At 32.7% G+C, this 16,569-nt stretch overlaps 1 protein-coding gene across 1 annotated transcript; it reads right to left on the bottom strand.

Annotated features, from left to right (window-relative positions):
* Positions 1–424: 424 nt before the first annotated feature.
* Positions 425–10,668, bottom strand: LOC126773978 (protein hairy). Its single transcript, XM_050495248.1, has 4 exons — positions 10,469–10,668; positions 2,521–2,616; positions 1,947–2,244; positions 425–1,728 (listed from the first exon to the last, which is right to left on the bottom strand). The coding sequence occupies exons 1-4, from the start codon at positions 10,565–10,567 to the stop codon at positions 1,448–1,450; spliced, it is 774 nt and encodes a 257-aa protein (XP_050351205.1). The 5' UTR covers positions 10,568–10,668; the 3' UTR covers positions 425–1,447.
* Between the last annotated feature and the right edge of the window lie 5,901 nt (positions 10,669–16,569).

Below are 16,569 nucleotides of genomic sequence, written 5' to 3'. Positions count from 1 at the left end.
CCTGCTATTAGTGTCGGGACAGTGCAAACAAACAGATATAATTTAACGTCTGTTGACGAATTAGTCCGACCACCCCAACTGCCCGCTTGGTTTTGTCAGTATTTTATGTCGATAAATTGTAATTATTTGTTACTCATGCTTTTTATTTTTAACGTAGACATGTTATCGAAATCAGTTGTATGTATTCATGTATTAAATTTAATTATCATTATAATTTGGGAATAAAGTTAAGTTGATTTTTAATTAAGAATAAATACGGTAACCTGACACTCAAATTTACGAAGATTTTTTAATGAATAAAATGAGTTTATATAGATCAATTTTATTTGTCGTATTCTCTTCTCTACATCTTTTGGAAGCAGTTTGCTTATTAACTTGATATTTGCATTGCTTTTGCATTTTTACTGAATTTAAATAAAAGTCGTTGTAATTGTTTTGATATTTATTTGTACATAAAATGGCATATGTCTTTTAGGTAAATTATCTTAAGTTTAAATAATATCACTTCACATTAACATTTTTGTCTATAACTTAGTTTTTACACAGAAATCTTATTTACATATTAAAAAACTTATTATTAATTATAGGAAACTACATTCAAAACATAATATTATATTTACGTATAAATATTTGCAAATTACAATTTCAAGATTATTGTCAGATATTGTCCTTAAAAGTCATGTGAATTGATTTGTACAACTGTCTGAATCGGTAACTAAAATGGAAGACATTATTATCATAAGTTTGGTAACGAAATATTTGTTTATTTAATGAAATTATAAGTGTTATATTATTCATTTATTCGTATCTAACGTTCCATATATACATATAACACGCATCACACATGCTTAATATAAGTTGGAAGACTATCCGATTTTGCTGTATAAGGCACAAAGAATTCTATCATTTTAAATTAAATTATTTCATTAATAATTAAACACAGATAACACATAATATTGTATTATTCAATCAAAGGTTTAAAAGAATTATATTTTCTACAGTACAAACATTTTTATGAATAGAAATAATAAACCCTAGTAATATCGTACAAAACAATTATGTATTATGCATTTAAATGGCACTAACTGCTAAAATGAAATTAAAAAATATATTTAATTCTGTTAGTTATATTGGACAATCGTCCCTTTTATGAAATACTGCCTTAGATGTCATTTAAAATTTACAATTGTTCTTAATCTAGTATAATATACAAGGAAGACTATAACTAGAATTATTTGTTAGTTAAATGGCTTATTAATTTAACCAACGCTTAATAAAACCTAGTGTTATAACACAGAACAAGTACTGACCAAGCGAACAATGTAAAACTAGATATAATCTCTAAAATATATATATAGGAACTTGTATAATCTATCACTCATACATAATCTGTATCATATAATTACAAACAAATATCACAGATTATAAATAAACCGGGAATGGAGTGTCACCAAGGTCGCCAGGGTTTATCCTCTTGGGGTTGTCGTCTAGTGACCAAGGCGAGGGGAGCTGGTTCCTCTGATGGGGGAGGAGGTGTTCCCCAGCCGGAGCTGGCTGGGGAGTAACATCTAGGTTCTGATGACGATGAAGAAGCATCGCGAGGGGAAAGAGGTACGAGTGTTGGAACGGCACCAATTGTACTCGCACTTACTCCAGCTGGCAAAACGAGAGCAATGTCCCCGTTTGATAATCTCGTTGGTACAAGTCGAACTCCAGAACCAGGACCAGCTGTAAATGAAGCATTAATGAAACTTGTATTTTTTTAAAATATTATCTCTTTTATCAACGTTGGAAATGAAAATAAATTAGAGTCAATATTAATAATTTATAATTTATCATATTCTACAAACAGTAACAATAATATACTTAATTAAATGTGCTCTTGCTCTCTATTTACATCATAGTCGAGATTTAAGTTTCAATTAATTTCAATAAAATATGCTTACCCGAAATAAATATAGTAGAATGTTGAGGAGGAACAACTGCATCCTCTGTATCCGACGGGGGCGTCGGCGCCGCAAATGGTCTAGTACCGGAAGTAGCCACACATCCTTCGAGATGTCGTACAAGGCGTTTTTTCAATCCCGAATCTAAACCAGGAAATTTAGCGACTTCGGATAAGCAGTGTCTATAGCCTGCCTTAAATCTATCCGGTGAACCAGCACCTTCAGAACGAAGACCCTCCAAATATTTTACTGTCATTTCTAATATGTCCGCCTTTTCTAGTTTAGAATGGCGAGCCGGCTGAAACAATGACATTTTTTTTACAATAGTGCAATATATTTGATTAATAGAATTAACCTAGGAGACTAAACAAAAAAATTATAACAATATAATTAAGCAAATCTTATACTGTTCCACAGATCAGTAAACACCGATTCAAACTTAAAATAGTCATTTAGTTTTGATATAAAATAATGTAACAACGGTTTTTTTAATAATATTGTATATTATAATGTATTTTACGATTCGTTACTCTCATATCGATATATTTATATGATAATTATAAAAAATACTTACATCTTTTTTCATCGCGTCAAGGGTAAGTGCTTTCAGTTCGTTTAAGCAGTTGTTGATGCGCGCCCGACGTCGCTTCTCCATTATAGGTTTATTACTCTGCAACAATGATAAATATTAGCATGATGCATCTGGAGATAAATTTATTACAAAAAATTAATCATAAAAGTACATTTCTTAAAGGTTAAAGGAACATCTCTATACTAGGTGTAAGCTGGTGTTCATTTTTTTATATTTCACTAAATAACCGCTGGCTATTATCTATTTCTATATTATTGTGTATTATTCAATTTTATTTTAAAATTTAAATAGTAGATATATATTTTTGTGTTAAAAAGAAAACCACCAAAATTTAGCCATAAGCCATTATCAGTGTAACTCAGCAGTAAAGTTAAAGAAAAACGCGTGACAAAAGCGTCCATTAATCTAGAATAATAAGCGCGTGCGCAACTCAAGGTGAAGGCCGTGATTGGCGCGGACGTGACGCCGGGTCACGCGCGACACGTGACTCATGTTTGACTATCTTCGTGTTCGTATGCGCTGAGTGTACAAGGCTTTGATATTCCACCTGTCATCTTTGTGTACATTATAATGACGATTGATAATATAAAGACCTATCAACTCGTCATCGTGATTGTGTGTTTAAGATTATCAACCTTTTTAGCACACGCTTATATGAGTTCATAGTTTCAATGACAACATAGTTTTCAGTATACTTCTTTTTCGTTTTTCGCCCTAAATCAATACCACCTAATATAATAATGTGAAGGGTAAAAAATGACAATCAGAAATACGGTAGGCGTTTATATGACTAGCTACCAAGCCTTCCCTCTACATATTAAGGCAATATAAATGATCAACTGACTGTAACGAGTATTTACTCGAAGTGTGATTATAGTGAGCATGTTGATTATCCCAAAGGGTTATTGAATCGTTAACTTTGCAATTACTGATTGAACAGTATACCTATAATCAAATAATGTAAATGTAAATTACAACATTACAAGCAAAAAATAAAATACGAAACAGAATTATTTTATACAACTATTTTTGATACTCAAATCGAGATTATGTAGTTTTTCACAGCCATATCGATTATAGCAAATGACGTTTTATAAGAAGACAGAGTTGCAGATAACATTGGTAGCCGACCTCCGATGCGCGGACGATCACGTTTTATTAATGTCAGGTTTGTTATCAGTTGATACTTCAATGAGCAATTTAAATGAAATGTGCGTTTATCTTAATACTGCCAAGTAATACCTACTCGTATTTATTCAACGGTCATGTATTCAAATAAATAAGTACATATTTATACAAATAAAACAAAACCACAATTAATTTTAACATAAACAAAATTGGCAGGTTTTAAGCAAGAATAATTAACATTTTGTATCATATACTAGTAATCATTATCTATTTTAATTAAATAAAATTCAAATTAATTAATTTAACACTAACACTTAACAAACTAATTTAAAATAGATTACTCTGACGTATAGCCATAATGGGTGCAATGTACATAGAATGAGCATTCTATATTATTATTTTTTTTTTTTTATAGAATAGGAAGGCCACCTGATGGTAAGTGGTCACCAAACGCCCTTAGACATTGGTATTGTAAGAAATGTCAACCATCGCTTATATAGCCAATGCGCCACCAACCTTGGGAACTAAGATTTTATGTCCCTTGTGCCTGTAATTACACTGGCTCACTCAACCTTCAAACCGGAACACAACAATAACAAGTACTGCTGTTTTGCGGTAGAATATTATTTTTTTTTTTTTTTATAAAATAGGAAGGCGGACGAGCATATGGGCCACCTGATGGTAAGTGGTCACCAAACGCCCTTAGACATTGGCATTGTAAGAAATTTCAACCATCGCTTACATAGCCAATGCGCCACCAACCTTGGGAACTAAGATTTTATGTCCCTAGTGCCTGTAATTACACTGGCTCACTCATCCTTCAAACCGGAACACAACAATAACAAGTACTGCTGTTTTGCGGTAGAATATCTGATGAGTGGGTGGTACCTACCCAGACGAGCTTGCACAAAGCTCTACCACCAGTATAATTATTATATTATCCAAAATTCCTTTTTTTTTTTAAGAAAAAACAAAATGACATTACAGATACATACATTAAAATATCGTGAAGCGACGGCAATCCATTCAACGACTCGGGGCACCTCTTTTCTGATGTTTGTATTGGTTGTAATGTATTAACTTTTTGAGTTTGCGTAAAGACCTAAAAGTCTATGAAGTTATTCTAGTTATTTTTATCTATCCTCAGTATAGAGCGAATGTGATGTCGGTATGCAAGTGCTAGCTCTTCTTATCTTGCCTTAAGTCATGTTTGTATATGGAGTTGACAGGACAATGCAATTTTGAATACAATAAGGATTAGCAAAACGGGGTGCCTTGTTCTAACTCGTGTTTGTAAAGAACAAATAAAGGAGTCGAATGACGGACAGCTTTTAGAAATAGCATGTGTTTATAGTTGCCACATTTGAATACGTCACTATTGTACACTGGCCGCCAAAAAAATCGACCCACCCGTATTTTTTTACTTACAAAGTTGTTATCTTAACTATGCGACGACCTAGGTGGATTGTTTTACTTATGGGACATACGTTTAACATTTTATTACCCACTTGATATTGATTTGGAGGAGTTGTAAGTGTTATTGAGGATATTTGGAATATTTTTAAAGTATTGATAAGAAAACGTTACTTTGTGCACAAAGTGCATGGTTAGTTTATTTCCAGTTCTTAACGCGGAATCATCTCGGTTCGATGTTTATTATTGATTAAGTGTATGAAACTTTGTTGAAACAATAATTTTAATAAGTTTAAACATAAAAAATGGATACTACTGAAGCAGAAGCTGCTCAAGTCGTAGCTCTTATTCATGAGGGGTTAAGTCAGCGAAATGTGGCTAGAACACTAAAATTAAGTCGTTCAGCGATGCGAAGAGTGTACAAACGCTACTTGGAGACTGGGGAGTATCGCCGGAGACCAGGATCTGGCAGGGGGCGTGTCACGAACCCGACCGATGACCGTTTTATTGGTTTGACGTCTTTAAGAAACCGACATCTTTCGGCTGTTGACGTTCAAGGTAGACTCCGAGAAAGTCGTGGAGTGTCTGTGAGTGAAAATACTGTAAGAAGAAGACTTCGAGAGCAAAACTTAACCCCTCACAAGCCAGCAACAGGACCAAAACTCACAGCATCCCATCGACAAGCAAGACTACAATTTGCTAGGCAGCACGTCGATTGGACACTGGACCAATGGGAGACAGTATTGTTCAGTGATGAAAGCCGAATGTCTCTAGTAGGCTCTGATGGACGACGTAACGTCATGCGAAGGCCAGAAGAACGCTACTCTCAGTGTTGCATTCGAGAAACAGTCCGATTTGGTGGAGGCTCTACAATGTTTTGGGGAGGTATTTCTTTGACGGGACGCACAGAGCTGGTTTTTTTCCGTAATCGTGCTGTTAATGCTGAAACTTACAACGGACATTCTGGAGCCTCATGTGATGCCTTACGCTGGATATATTGGGGATAATTTCCAACTTATGCACGACAACGCACGACCTCACGTCGCTAGAATTGTTAAAGACTATCTCAGGGAAGTCGAAATTCCAGTTATGCAGTGGCCAGCCAATAGTCCGGACTTAAACCCGATAGAGCACCTCTGGGACCAGCTAAAACGTACGGTTCGAGCACGAAATCCAATTCCAGAAACCCTGAATCAACTGGAAGCTGCCCTAACTGAAGAATGGCAACGGACCCCACAGGAAGACATTAAAAAGCTAATCAGGTCACTTAATAGGCGTATGCAGGCAGTGATTAGGTCAAGAGGAGGAAACACTCCCTATTAAAGTAAGATTTAGGCACCCAAATTTAAAAACAAACGGCATAATCGTTTTGTACACAAAAAAATAAAATTGCGTAAAATTTTGTGTTTTCGTGTTTTGTCACATATTTACCTAAAAACCTATTTTTTGCGCACTATTTCTGTTTTTGTACAATCCTACAATTGCATTTTTTCATTATCAATCTTAAAAATATAAATATGTGGTAGTTTTAAACCATACGATAGCTTTTTTACAAAAAATGTAGGTGGGTCGATTTTTTTGGAGGCCAGTGTATCTACAAGCGCACTTATATTGGTTTTTCTGCCGCGTGTTTATAGCCGTCTCGCGTTAGGCTCTTTATAATAATACATTTCTGTATAAAATAGGTTCAGGAAAATAATTATCTGACACGTTAAATAAACAAGGAAAAACTGTTGAGTTCACTCGGAAAACACTTATGAAGCAAAATAATAACGAATATCTATATTATTTTGCATTTTTCGTTTTTAAAATAACTAATACGAAAACATCGATAACATTTTTACAATATTGACACTGAACCTATAACAAAAAGCATTAAGCATATTTTATCTTGATCTTAAATTTAGTTAAATAATTACTATAGATTTATCATTAATTGACAAGTGCCAGCCCTGTTTTTCAAATTGCGGGATGTGGAGGCGGCACGTGGCGCTCGCGCCTCTCGCCCGATACGGCGGTAAGGCAGTACACGCCCGCACTATCAAGTATCGCCTTTGTTATCTACTTCCTTGCACGTTCTCGCGTAGGAGTGACGTACTTGTTTTAATAAATAGTAAACAGGAGAGCAAGCAGGCACATAATGTAAGTGACTTTTAAGTGTACCATATTTAATAATTTTAGTATTGCAAAATATAATATTACGATTATTTTGTCAAAAAGAGAATTTTATTTTATTATTACTACATATTTTTTTTTTTAAAAATAATTACCTCTTATTAATTTGCTATCAATTCCGTAATTAAGCTTGGCTGAATTGAGTTTGTACTGTCGACATAATATTAATGTTTATGAGTCGTATTAAAATAGCGTAAACCTGTGCAAGGAATATTTACGTTGTCCGTCTGTTAAGAAACAGTCTCAGACAGTAATGTAGGGTTTACGTAACGCGCCAACGGCACGGAATTAGTTCGAGGCGCCGGCCGCGTCACCCGTCGCTGACACACGTGCGTCTAGCGGGCGTGCTCTCCTATGACGCTGTGACACATTTTCCGTTTATATTATACCCTATGATATCGGGCATTTTTCTTTTTCTTAAGCTATAGTTTTATAAAATATCAGTAAGAAGTATATTATTTATATAAGCGAAAGATTATCGAGATACGTCGTATGGAACGAAGTAATATTTAATATATTTTGTATCAAAACAAATATCGGTTAAAGGATTTTAAATAAGTAATTGATAGTTTATAATACTAAATATATATATATATTATTCAAATTTATTATCAAAGTAGAACATTACACCTAATTTATATATATAAATTGTAGTGCATTTCTTATCTTAAATAGCTTGAGCTAATCCCCAAACCACATCCATTACATTGCACTAATAAACGTCTAAGGCCCGAAATATCATCGTCGGAACGCAATAGCTATGTACCGCATTAGTTGGCAGGACGCGCGGGTGAGTCGGCGCTGGCCGCTGGCATGCGATGGTCCGACGCGTGCCAAGGCGTGGGAGCGGACGCCGCTTCCGGCACGCGCTTGCAATGCGCTACACATGGATGTGACAATAAATACATTGGCGTTTAAAAAAATTCAGTATATCATCATTAAACTACTAGGCATGTAAAAATATTTATAATAGGCCAATATACATATAACTCAACACAAGATGTAACATATGATGAGTGATTATTTTGACATCATATGATAAATTGATATTGAAATCAAAAATTCAAATGATATACAAATAAATATAAATTATATTCTAAACAAATGTGATGCGATCACAAGCATTGTGAGTGATAACGTTTAATTTAATCTGTGGCCATTTGTTCGTTGTAGGCGGCGCAGGAGAGTGGCGCGTAGGCGCAGCGGCCGCATCGCCCGCCGTCTAATCTTGCTGAGATGATATTTATCGCACGATGATAGATCGTTCGCCTACTCTAATAGCTTCCTACACGCGTCTTGTTTACGACCCTCGTCGCCGTCCGATTGTTATAATACCATATATTGTACAGGTATAGTACTTAATGTAGCGTTCTTGATTTATTAGTGAAGTACCGTCTTGTAATTGCATCTCTAATAACCTATATTATGTAGATTTGATTATATCATTTAACTCAAGTGAAATGTAGCGATTTAAGTAAAATCGTTTGTAATAAATATTATTTTTCTCATTTATATTGAAGATAATTAACCTTTTTAAATATTTAATCATTAAAGCAGTTGTAATATATATTTTTTACTTTGAACCTTCTATCGAGAATACATAATAAAAGAAGCAAATCGGTTACAGTATTGACAATGGACAGTCACGCATCGTCTTTATATCATTCATCATTGTAAGCAGTTGCATTTAAAATATAGGAATATATGTAGTCTGATGAGACGCGAACGAATATCATCGAGTGTGTTGCGTGGGACACGTTCCCACGATAATTAGCCCACGGAAGCCCATGCCGCCCACTTACTTTGACTCAGCGCCTGCGTAATTTCTTACTATGACTTTACTCTTTGATACCTAAACTGACTTAACTATAATTCTACTTACAGATAAATAATCCTCATAGCACACATTTTTTTAAATTTGAGACTGGATGCAAAATTGCATGGCAAAATGAAAAAACAAGTAACAATTATAAAAAAATATCAGGAAATGAAATTGACTGTGTCTTTATTATCACATTCGGACATTTCACAATCGAGTTCTACATCTCTTGATTAACTATGTATTGTCATTATTGTCTATGTATTAACAGTGGAAAAAAAAGTATAATTTATTTTAAGCCACAGATAAAGACAACACGCGATAAACGTGAGTCTTCGCTTTTTGCTATTTACGTAGATTTGCAAACAGAAGCCAACCGATTTGATATTGTCACAAATCACTATAATTTAATAATGTCATAACAGATAATATTCGAAATACAAACAATAGATGTTTTGTATTTTACTTAAACAAGAAGGTTTAAAGGAGTCGTGGAATAATTCTTCGGCAATCGTGACGTTTCGCTTTGCGCAGTTTACATCGACTTGCTAAACAGAAGCGTGTGGACATAAACGTAAAATAAATAATGCTGTATGAAATTAAATACATACGTAGCAAATACGTACAAAATTTGTTTAGACAGTTTCATTGGTGATTTTGTAAAATAATTTTAATAACTCATTTCTTGGCTAATTAAAAGATCATTTTCCTTTTAACAATTTAACTGTAGTTTTAACTAAATACCTTTAAATGGTTTACATTTATAAAAAAATTGCTGAGTATTTGTTGCATGTTTGCATGATGGTTAAATGGTTCTATTACCATGTTTTCAAGATATAAATTGTTTGTACATTTTAGTGTAGTCTTGAGAATGTTTATTACAGTTTGTAATGGTATTTTTCATACACTAGTACTATATTATACAAATTAGTACATATTTATAAAACAATTTCTTATACTATAATTTGTAGATGTTAGCAGTAAAGATATATTGTATTGTTCTTTGATTTAGAAAATAGTACCTACGTAAAGAAAATAGAAAATAATATATGAAGAAAAGAAAAATTAAGAATCAAATAAAGTCAAAAATATTAAAATTTAACACGATACACTTTCGGGTTTAAAGTACGTAAATGTTATTGAATTTACGCGTTGAACTCTTTCATATCGCCATAAACGAATCCATGAAAAGTTATAATAATTTGTAAGTATAAGAATAAAAATAATTTCTTCGTGACATACAACGAACATCACCATTTAGTTTTAGGGGTTTATATACATCGAATCAAAAAATAGAATAGCTTTACATAAAAAAATACCAGACTTACGAATAACATAGTATTCAAAATTACAGTATATTAAAAATAATATCAATAAATAAAAAGAAACACTTACTCGTCTATTATCTCCAGTTTTCTTCTGCTCATGCATTCCAGTAGGGCTCATAGCCACGTTGGACACCCCTTGCTGGGGGCTGCCGATGCCCGTCACCATTACGAACAATCACTAAACACGCGTATCGTGTGAACTGTCACAGCATATCGTCTTGCGACGCGTGTATCGCTCGCGCTAGCCGTCGCACGACTGGCACGCTGCACGACTGGCGCGAGTCGGCAGCTATCGGCGAGGGCACGCGTACGACCTGCGTGTTGCAGTCGCGTGCCCGGTTAGGTTGTTTGAGCACGACAAGGGACATATGTCATGATTGTTTAAAAAATAAATATTTATCTATAAAAAAGCTCATAATATTTTCTTATATATTAACATATTTACATAATATCTAAATAATTATAAAATATGAAAGTGGCATTTACATTTACAAAATATTTTAAAATATTGTTAATAAATTTACCAAACTCAAACACAGTTATAAAAACAAAAAAGCAGCGCCTGTGTAAGACGCCTAATTTAAATATACTCAAATGCTGACATCACTTGACGCCACCGCAGACTCTAGCTTTGTTTGCCCCTTAGTAGTTTGCTCCTTGCCCGCGCGGCGAACTTCAAAGTTCAAAGTCTGCTCTCTAGACAGACGCTTTGCATAATAATATGCAAACGTTGTTCAGAATCAGAACACAGCCCATTACATGCCAGAGAAGGACCATCATATTTCTTAAGTTGACCATTTATCCGGATATTTTTTTAGTAATATATAATTCCATACACGAACTGTACGATTATAATATATATTTTATATACCAGTAACCAGTAACAGCCTGTTAATGTCCCACTGCTGGGCTAAGGCCTCCTCTCCCTTTTTGGCGAGAAGGTTTGGAGCTTATTCCACCACGCTGCTCCAATGCAGGTTGGCGGAATACACATGTGGCAGAATTTCGATGAAATTAGACACATGCAGGATTCCTCACGATGTTTTCCTTCACCGAAAAGCACGAGATAAATTATAAACAGAAATTAAGCACATGAAAATTCAGAGGTGGAGGTCACGTTCATCGGTTAAGATTCACGCGTTCTTACCACTGGGCCATCTCGACTTTTTTATATACAGGTACAGATAAAACAGCTAGAAACGTTATTGCGTGTGTAGTAGTGTAATACACACAGTGACGAAATTCGAAATAAAACAGATAAGCAATAGGGTGTCAGCTATACAGAATAATAAGCGACGCTATTTTAGATTATTTTCTCTATTAAATCGGCTGAGTTGAAGAATTCATCATTGATAAACTTTAAAATATATTAATTAATAATATTAAACGCATACGTAAAAAAATAAAAACAAAGTTTTTAATTACTTATTTATCTGCTGACCGTTCATTACAACAAAAGGAAAAATGTCATCAAGCTGGTTTTACTGTATATATTATATCATTTGTTTCAATATGATACTTAATGTAAGTTGATAAATAAATAAATTAGTAAGAATAAATTAAAGAAAAAATTTGCGAAATGTTATTATTTGCCTCGTGCTTATTGTATGCCGCATTGATCAATGGTTTGAATGTTTTAAAATTCATAATGTCACAAACTTAAAACAACTGTAAAAAATTCTTAGAAAATTAACCACCGTTGTATTATAAAAAATGTTACAATTTAACGGTCCAAATGTTTTTTTCCTTATAATCATTGTATTTTGTTTTTAAGTAAATGAATTTTGAAACGGTGCTCCATTTTAAACTTGTTTATGGCATTCTACAAAAAGGTCGTATTCGAAGTACAGTATTCTGTTAGTTGTTTTGCCCACTACAGGTACTACTGTACATAAATATGCTTTGAAAATAGTATCGAGAATATATAACTATTTTAAAGAAAACTTTAAAACTTCGTGAAAGTTTATATGAATTTTGTCATATATAATTATACTAGCTCCCCCTAGTCTTTTGTTCAAGTAAAATTCATGCAAAGTAAAGTCCTCCCTCTTAATTTTTAAAATTTCACTAAATTTAAAAAATTTAAAACTTATATTGCAGATTTCAGATGATGAAAATTTTATTTTACATAGGATTTGCGCAAAATCCGTTCTTAGTGAGCGTCTACATTGCGAAACGATGGACTACCTTTACTAAATTTCAAGTCGATCGAACTTAATAGTATCGGAGATATCGTAATAAGTCAGTCAGGGGTATATAAAATATTATTATACCACATCTTTATAAAGATTACAATGAATATATATAAATACTATAAAATATATTTATGTATAGTAGTAAATATGTAAAGTATATGTTTTGTAAATCCGATAATTTTCAGTCTCTTCTACGTTCTAAAAATTATGATATTATAAGCATTTTTTTCAACTTCAAACAGATACTGTCACTACCAATGTGTAAGCTATTGCACCAATGTGTAATTGACTATTACAGCCGTAATTAATATTTTCATAGACATTAACTGTAAAAAATAACCACAACCTATATTTTATATTTAATTGGATTTCCTAGGCTCTGTTTTAAATATTAAAAAAGATGATAGTAAACAATAGGAGAAAATTGCATAGTTCAGCCATTGTGCTGGTGAAATGTGCAATAAATTAATTTAATGATATCATAGAAAATATAGTACTTATATGATTAAGGCGTTATATATGTACAATGCAGCAAAACTAATAGTGTTCCTTCTCATACTAATAATTACTTAAACAAAAAAAACCTTCTTAGAAAGCTTTCTCCACCGTAACTAATATAATGTGTTATTTTGTGGGCTTCGCGGTATATTTTTACTAAATCAGAATAGAGTTACCCCTGTCATTGTATACGTCAAATCGTTTTGGTCTCGGTGGCAATAAAAGACTGAGACACAAAAGGGTTTATTTTAAAATTCTATGAAATACCACACAACCACTGTAACTGAATAAATTGGAGATAAATAAACAGTCAATGTGAGAGGTAGGTAGTGCTACGAACCGAAGCGAAGCGCTTGTCGTCGAATACAATGTAACGAAGACAGTCATTAGCTTCAGACCTGACGCCGAGACATGTCAAGAAAAAAATACTTTTGAAACACCGCAACGACAATTGTACTGAATAAATTACAATAAAACGGGAATGTTGTGAAACAGATACATTTATAACATAAAGATGATACTTGTATATCTATATCCTATACTAACTAGTAAAAATACAAAAATGTTATTACTGAATCTTCAAGAAAATATTAAATTCGATTATAATTTTAATATTATTAATTAAAGACTTTGATTTATAACATTTTTATTGCAATATTAAAATGAAAAAAATATTTGCATATATTTATATGAATATTAAATAATTATGCCTTACTTCCTAAGCTTTCGAAAATCTGAAAACGGGTGTATGTATATTTTTTTTCAAGTTTAAGCAAAAACCATCAATTATAATAAATAATTCGTTTAAAATGGTGATGAACTCATAAACATAAACATATAAATTATCACATAAGCATTTAAATAAAATAATTATCAAATTCAAATTTAATTTTTATTTTCATTCGATATTTTTTGGTCTTTTTTTTTTTTATAGAATAGGAAGGTGGACGAGCATATGGGCCACCTGATGGTAAGTGGTCACCAAACGCCCTTAGACATTGGCATTGTAAGAAATGTCAACCATCGCTTATAGCCAATGCGCCACCAACCTTGGGGACTAAGATTTTATGTCCCTTGTGCCTGTAATTACACTGGCTCACTCACCCTCCAAACCGGAACACAACAAGTATTGCTGTTTTGCGGTAGAATATCTGATGAGTGGGTGGTACCTACCCAGACGAGCTTGCACAAAGCCCTACCACCAGTAAATCTTTAGTAGGTCTTTAATAATAACATGTACAATGTGTTTCTAAATAAAACTCAGTCAAATATAAAAACATCAGTCAAAAAATAGATTAAAAAAGTGTCTTGTTTTAAGCATTCAAAAGATTTTTTACAATCTGCTCTATATAAATTATGAATAGTCAAACATTTAAAATGGAGCAATTTTATTGTTCAAGTCAGTCGTAGCGGTAAAACGGGATCAATGTTAAAAACGAAAAAAAAGTCCGTTATTTTTTATTGTATCCATTTACTCTGTTCTATTAAATATTAATTTGAACAAACGGGAAAAACCCGAAACTATGTATTGTAATATTAGCATTTGAAATATTGTTCGATAACATTTACTTATCATTGTTTTAGCCCTGTACATTTTTAAACTACTTTTATCATTAAATTATAACGACCTATTTTTATTTAATTTCTTATATAGAGACAAATAGAGATAAAATTGTAATGTATACTATAATTGTAGTTTAGACGTACGTAGTCTGTCGATGGAAAGGCACTCAAACTTTCGTGGTTTTTTGCAGCGCCATAATTTTATTGTTATTTGGTTGTTTGTGTTGTTCAATAAATAAATAAATCAGTTGATATGAGATAGTTATTATTTCTTGACCTAAATATATAATAGTATAAAAATGGAGAACCACACAGTCCAAATCTATCTACAGTAACAGCCTGTAAATGTCCCACTGCAAGGTTTGGAGCTTATTCCACCACGCTGCTCCAGTGCGGGTTGGTAGAATACACATGTGGCAGAATTTCGATGAAATTAGACACATGCAGGTTTCCTCACGATGTTTTCCTTCACCGAAAAGCACGAGATGAATTATAAATAGAAATTAAGCACATGTAAATTCAGAGGTGCTTGTCCGGGTTTGAACCCACGTTCATCGGTTAAGATTCACGCGTTCTTACCACTGGGCCATCTCGACTAATCTATCTATATATTCCCAATCAAAAGACTTTCTAAAGAAGGCATCCTAAGTAATATTATAAATGCAAAAATGAGTTTGTTTATTTGTTTGTTACACTTTCTACTCAACTGATAATAAATTTATTTATATAAACTATACTACTGGTACACCTACATATAACATAATAAATTTACAAATTTCTCTGAATATAGAATTAATATTTTTTTGTTTTATAAATAATTAAATAAGCTTAATATTCGACAACGTAATTGATTCAATTTTTCTGAGAGTAATCGTAAGAAACGTTATCATAATTATAAAAATATAAAATGTTTCTTCTTTATAAGTAAGTATATATAGTTATAAATGTAAAAATTCTTGTATTTTCCGTGTATTTTCGAATCTTGTTCTTTTTTGATTGAAATTTATATATACGTGATCTAATTAAAAATATAGTCATATGAATAATTTCTAGATTTAAGTAAGGAAAAGTTTTATTTCATAAGAAAACAACATGTTTTGTAGATAAATGTTATCAACATTATTAATTTGTATAAACTCATAAAACGTAACAAAGTATTTGCCGACAGATCAATAACAAATAATTTTATACAAACGAAGCTATCAATGTCTCTTGACCAAAATATAACCGTTATTTTTTTTTGTGCAACGTTATAATAGAACAATAGTTAAAGGACGCAACGGACGTGTAGATTGTAAGATGCTGTTAAATACAGTCATAAACAGCCCGATCGTTAAGCTTTGTTAGGAGTGTTTGGCGGCTCATAAACTTTTTCACAGCTAAAATTTCAACTTTAAATTTTGCAGTAAAATTTACGGGTTGAAAGCAAATCGACAAAAGGACAATTCGTCTCAAAATATTTGCCAACACGCGCTGATTCCAGCTTTATACATTGTTAATGGTGAAATGCAAGGGTTCGTCAATAACAACCTTTGTTAAGTTTAACTTATTAGTAAGTGTTTTTACGACGTCCCATAAAGGTTTAAAATACTGAAATGAAAGTTAAAAACGTTTCGCATAAAATAAAAGTTTTATGTTAAGAAAATATTATGCACTAAACGTTTATTTTAAAATGCCAACTCTATACTGCGGAATGACTACGTCAATTACACCGTCATTACAATTAACAGCCGTCTGGCGCTGTAACTAATCATCTATGTGTCTTCCTTTGCAAGTTCGACTTACGACATTATTGCCACTAACTTGCTTATATTTATTCAGTTATCACGTATATCTATTATATTTATACTATGACGATGTTTTATTGTAATGCCTAACTAAGGTGACTTAATGTACAGCAACAGCCTGTTAA

Source organism: Nymphalis io, chromosome 15, assembly GCF_905147045.1.
Source record: "Nymphalis io chromosome 15, ilAglIoxx1.1, whole genome shotgun sequence".
Lineage (NCBI taxonomy): Eukaryota > Metazoa > Arthropoda > Insecta > Lepidoptera > Nymphalidae > Nymphalis > Nymphalis io.
The sequence above is the reverse complement of the archived record's forward strand: the minus strand, read 5'-3'. Positions and strand labels throughout refer to the sequence as shown.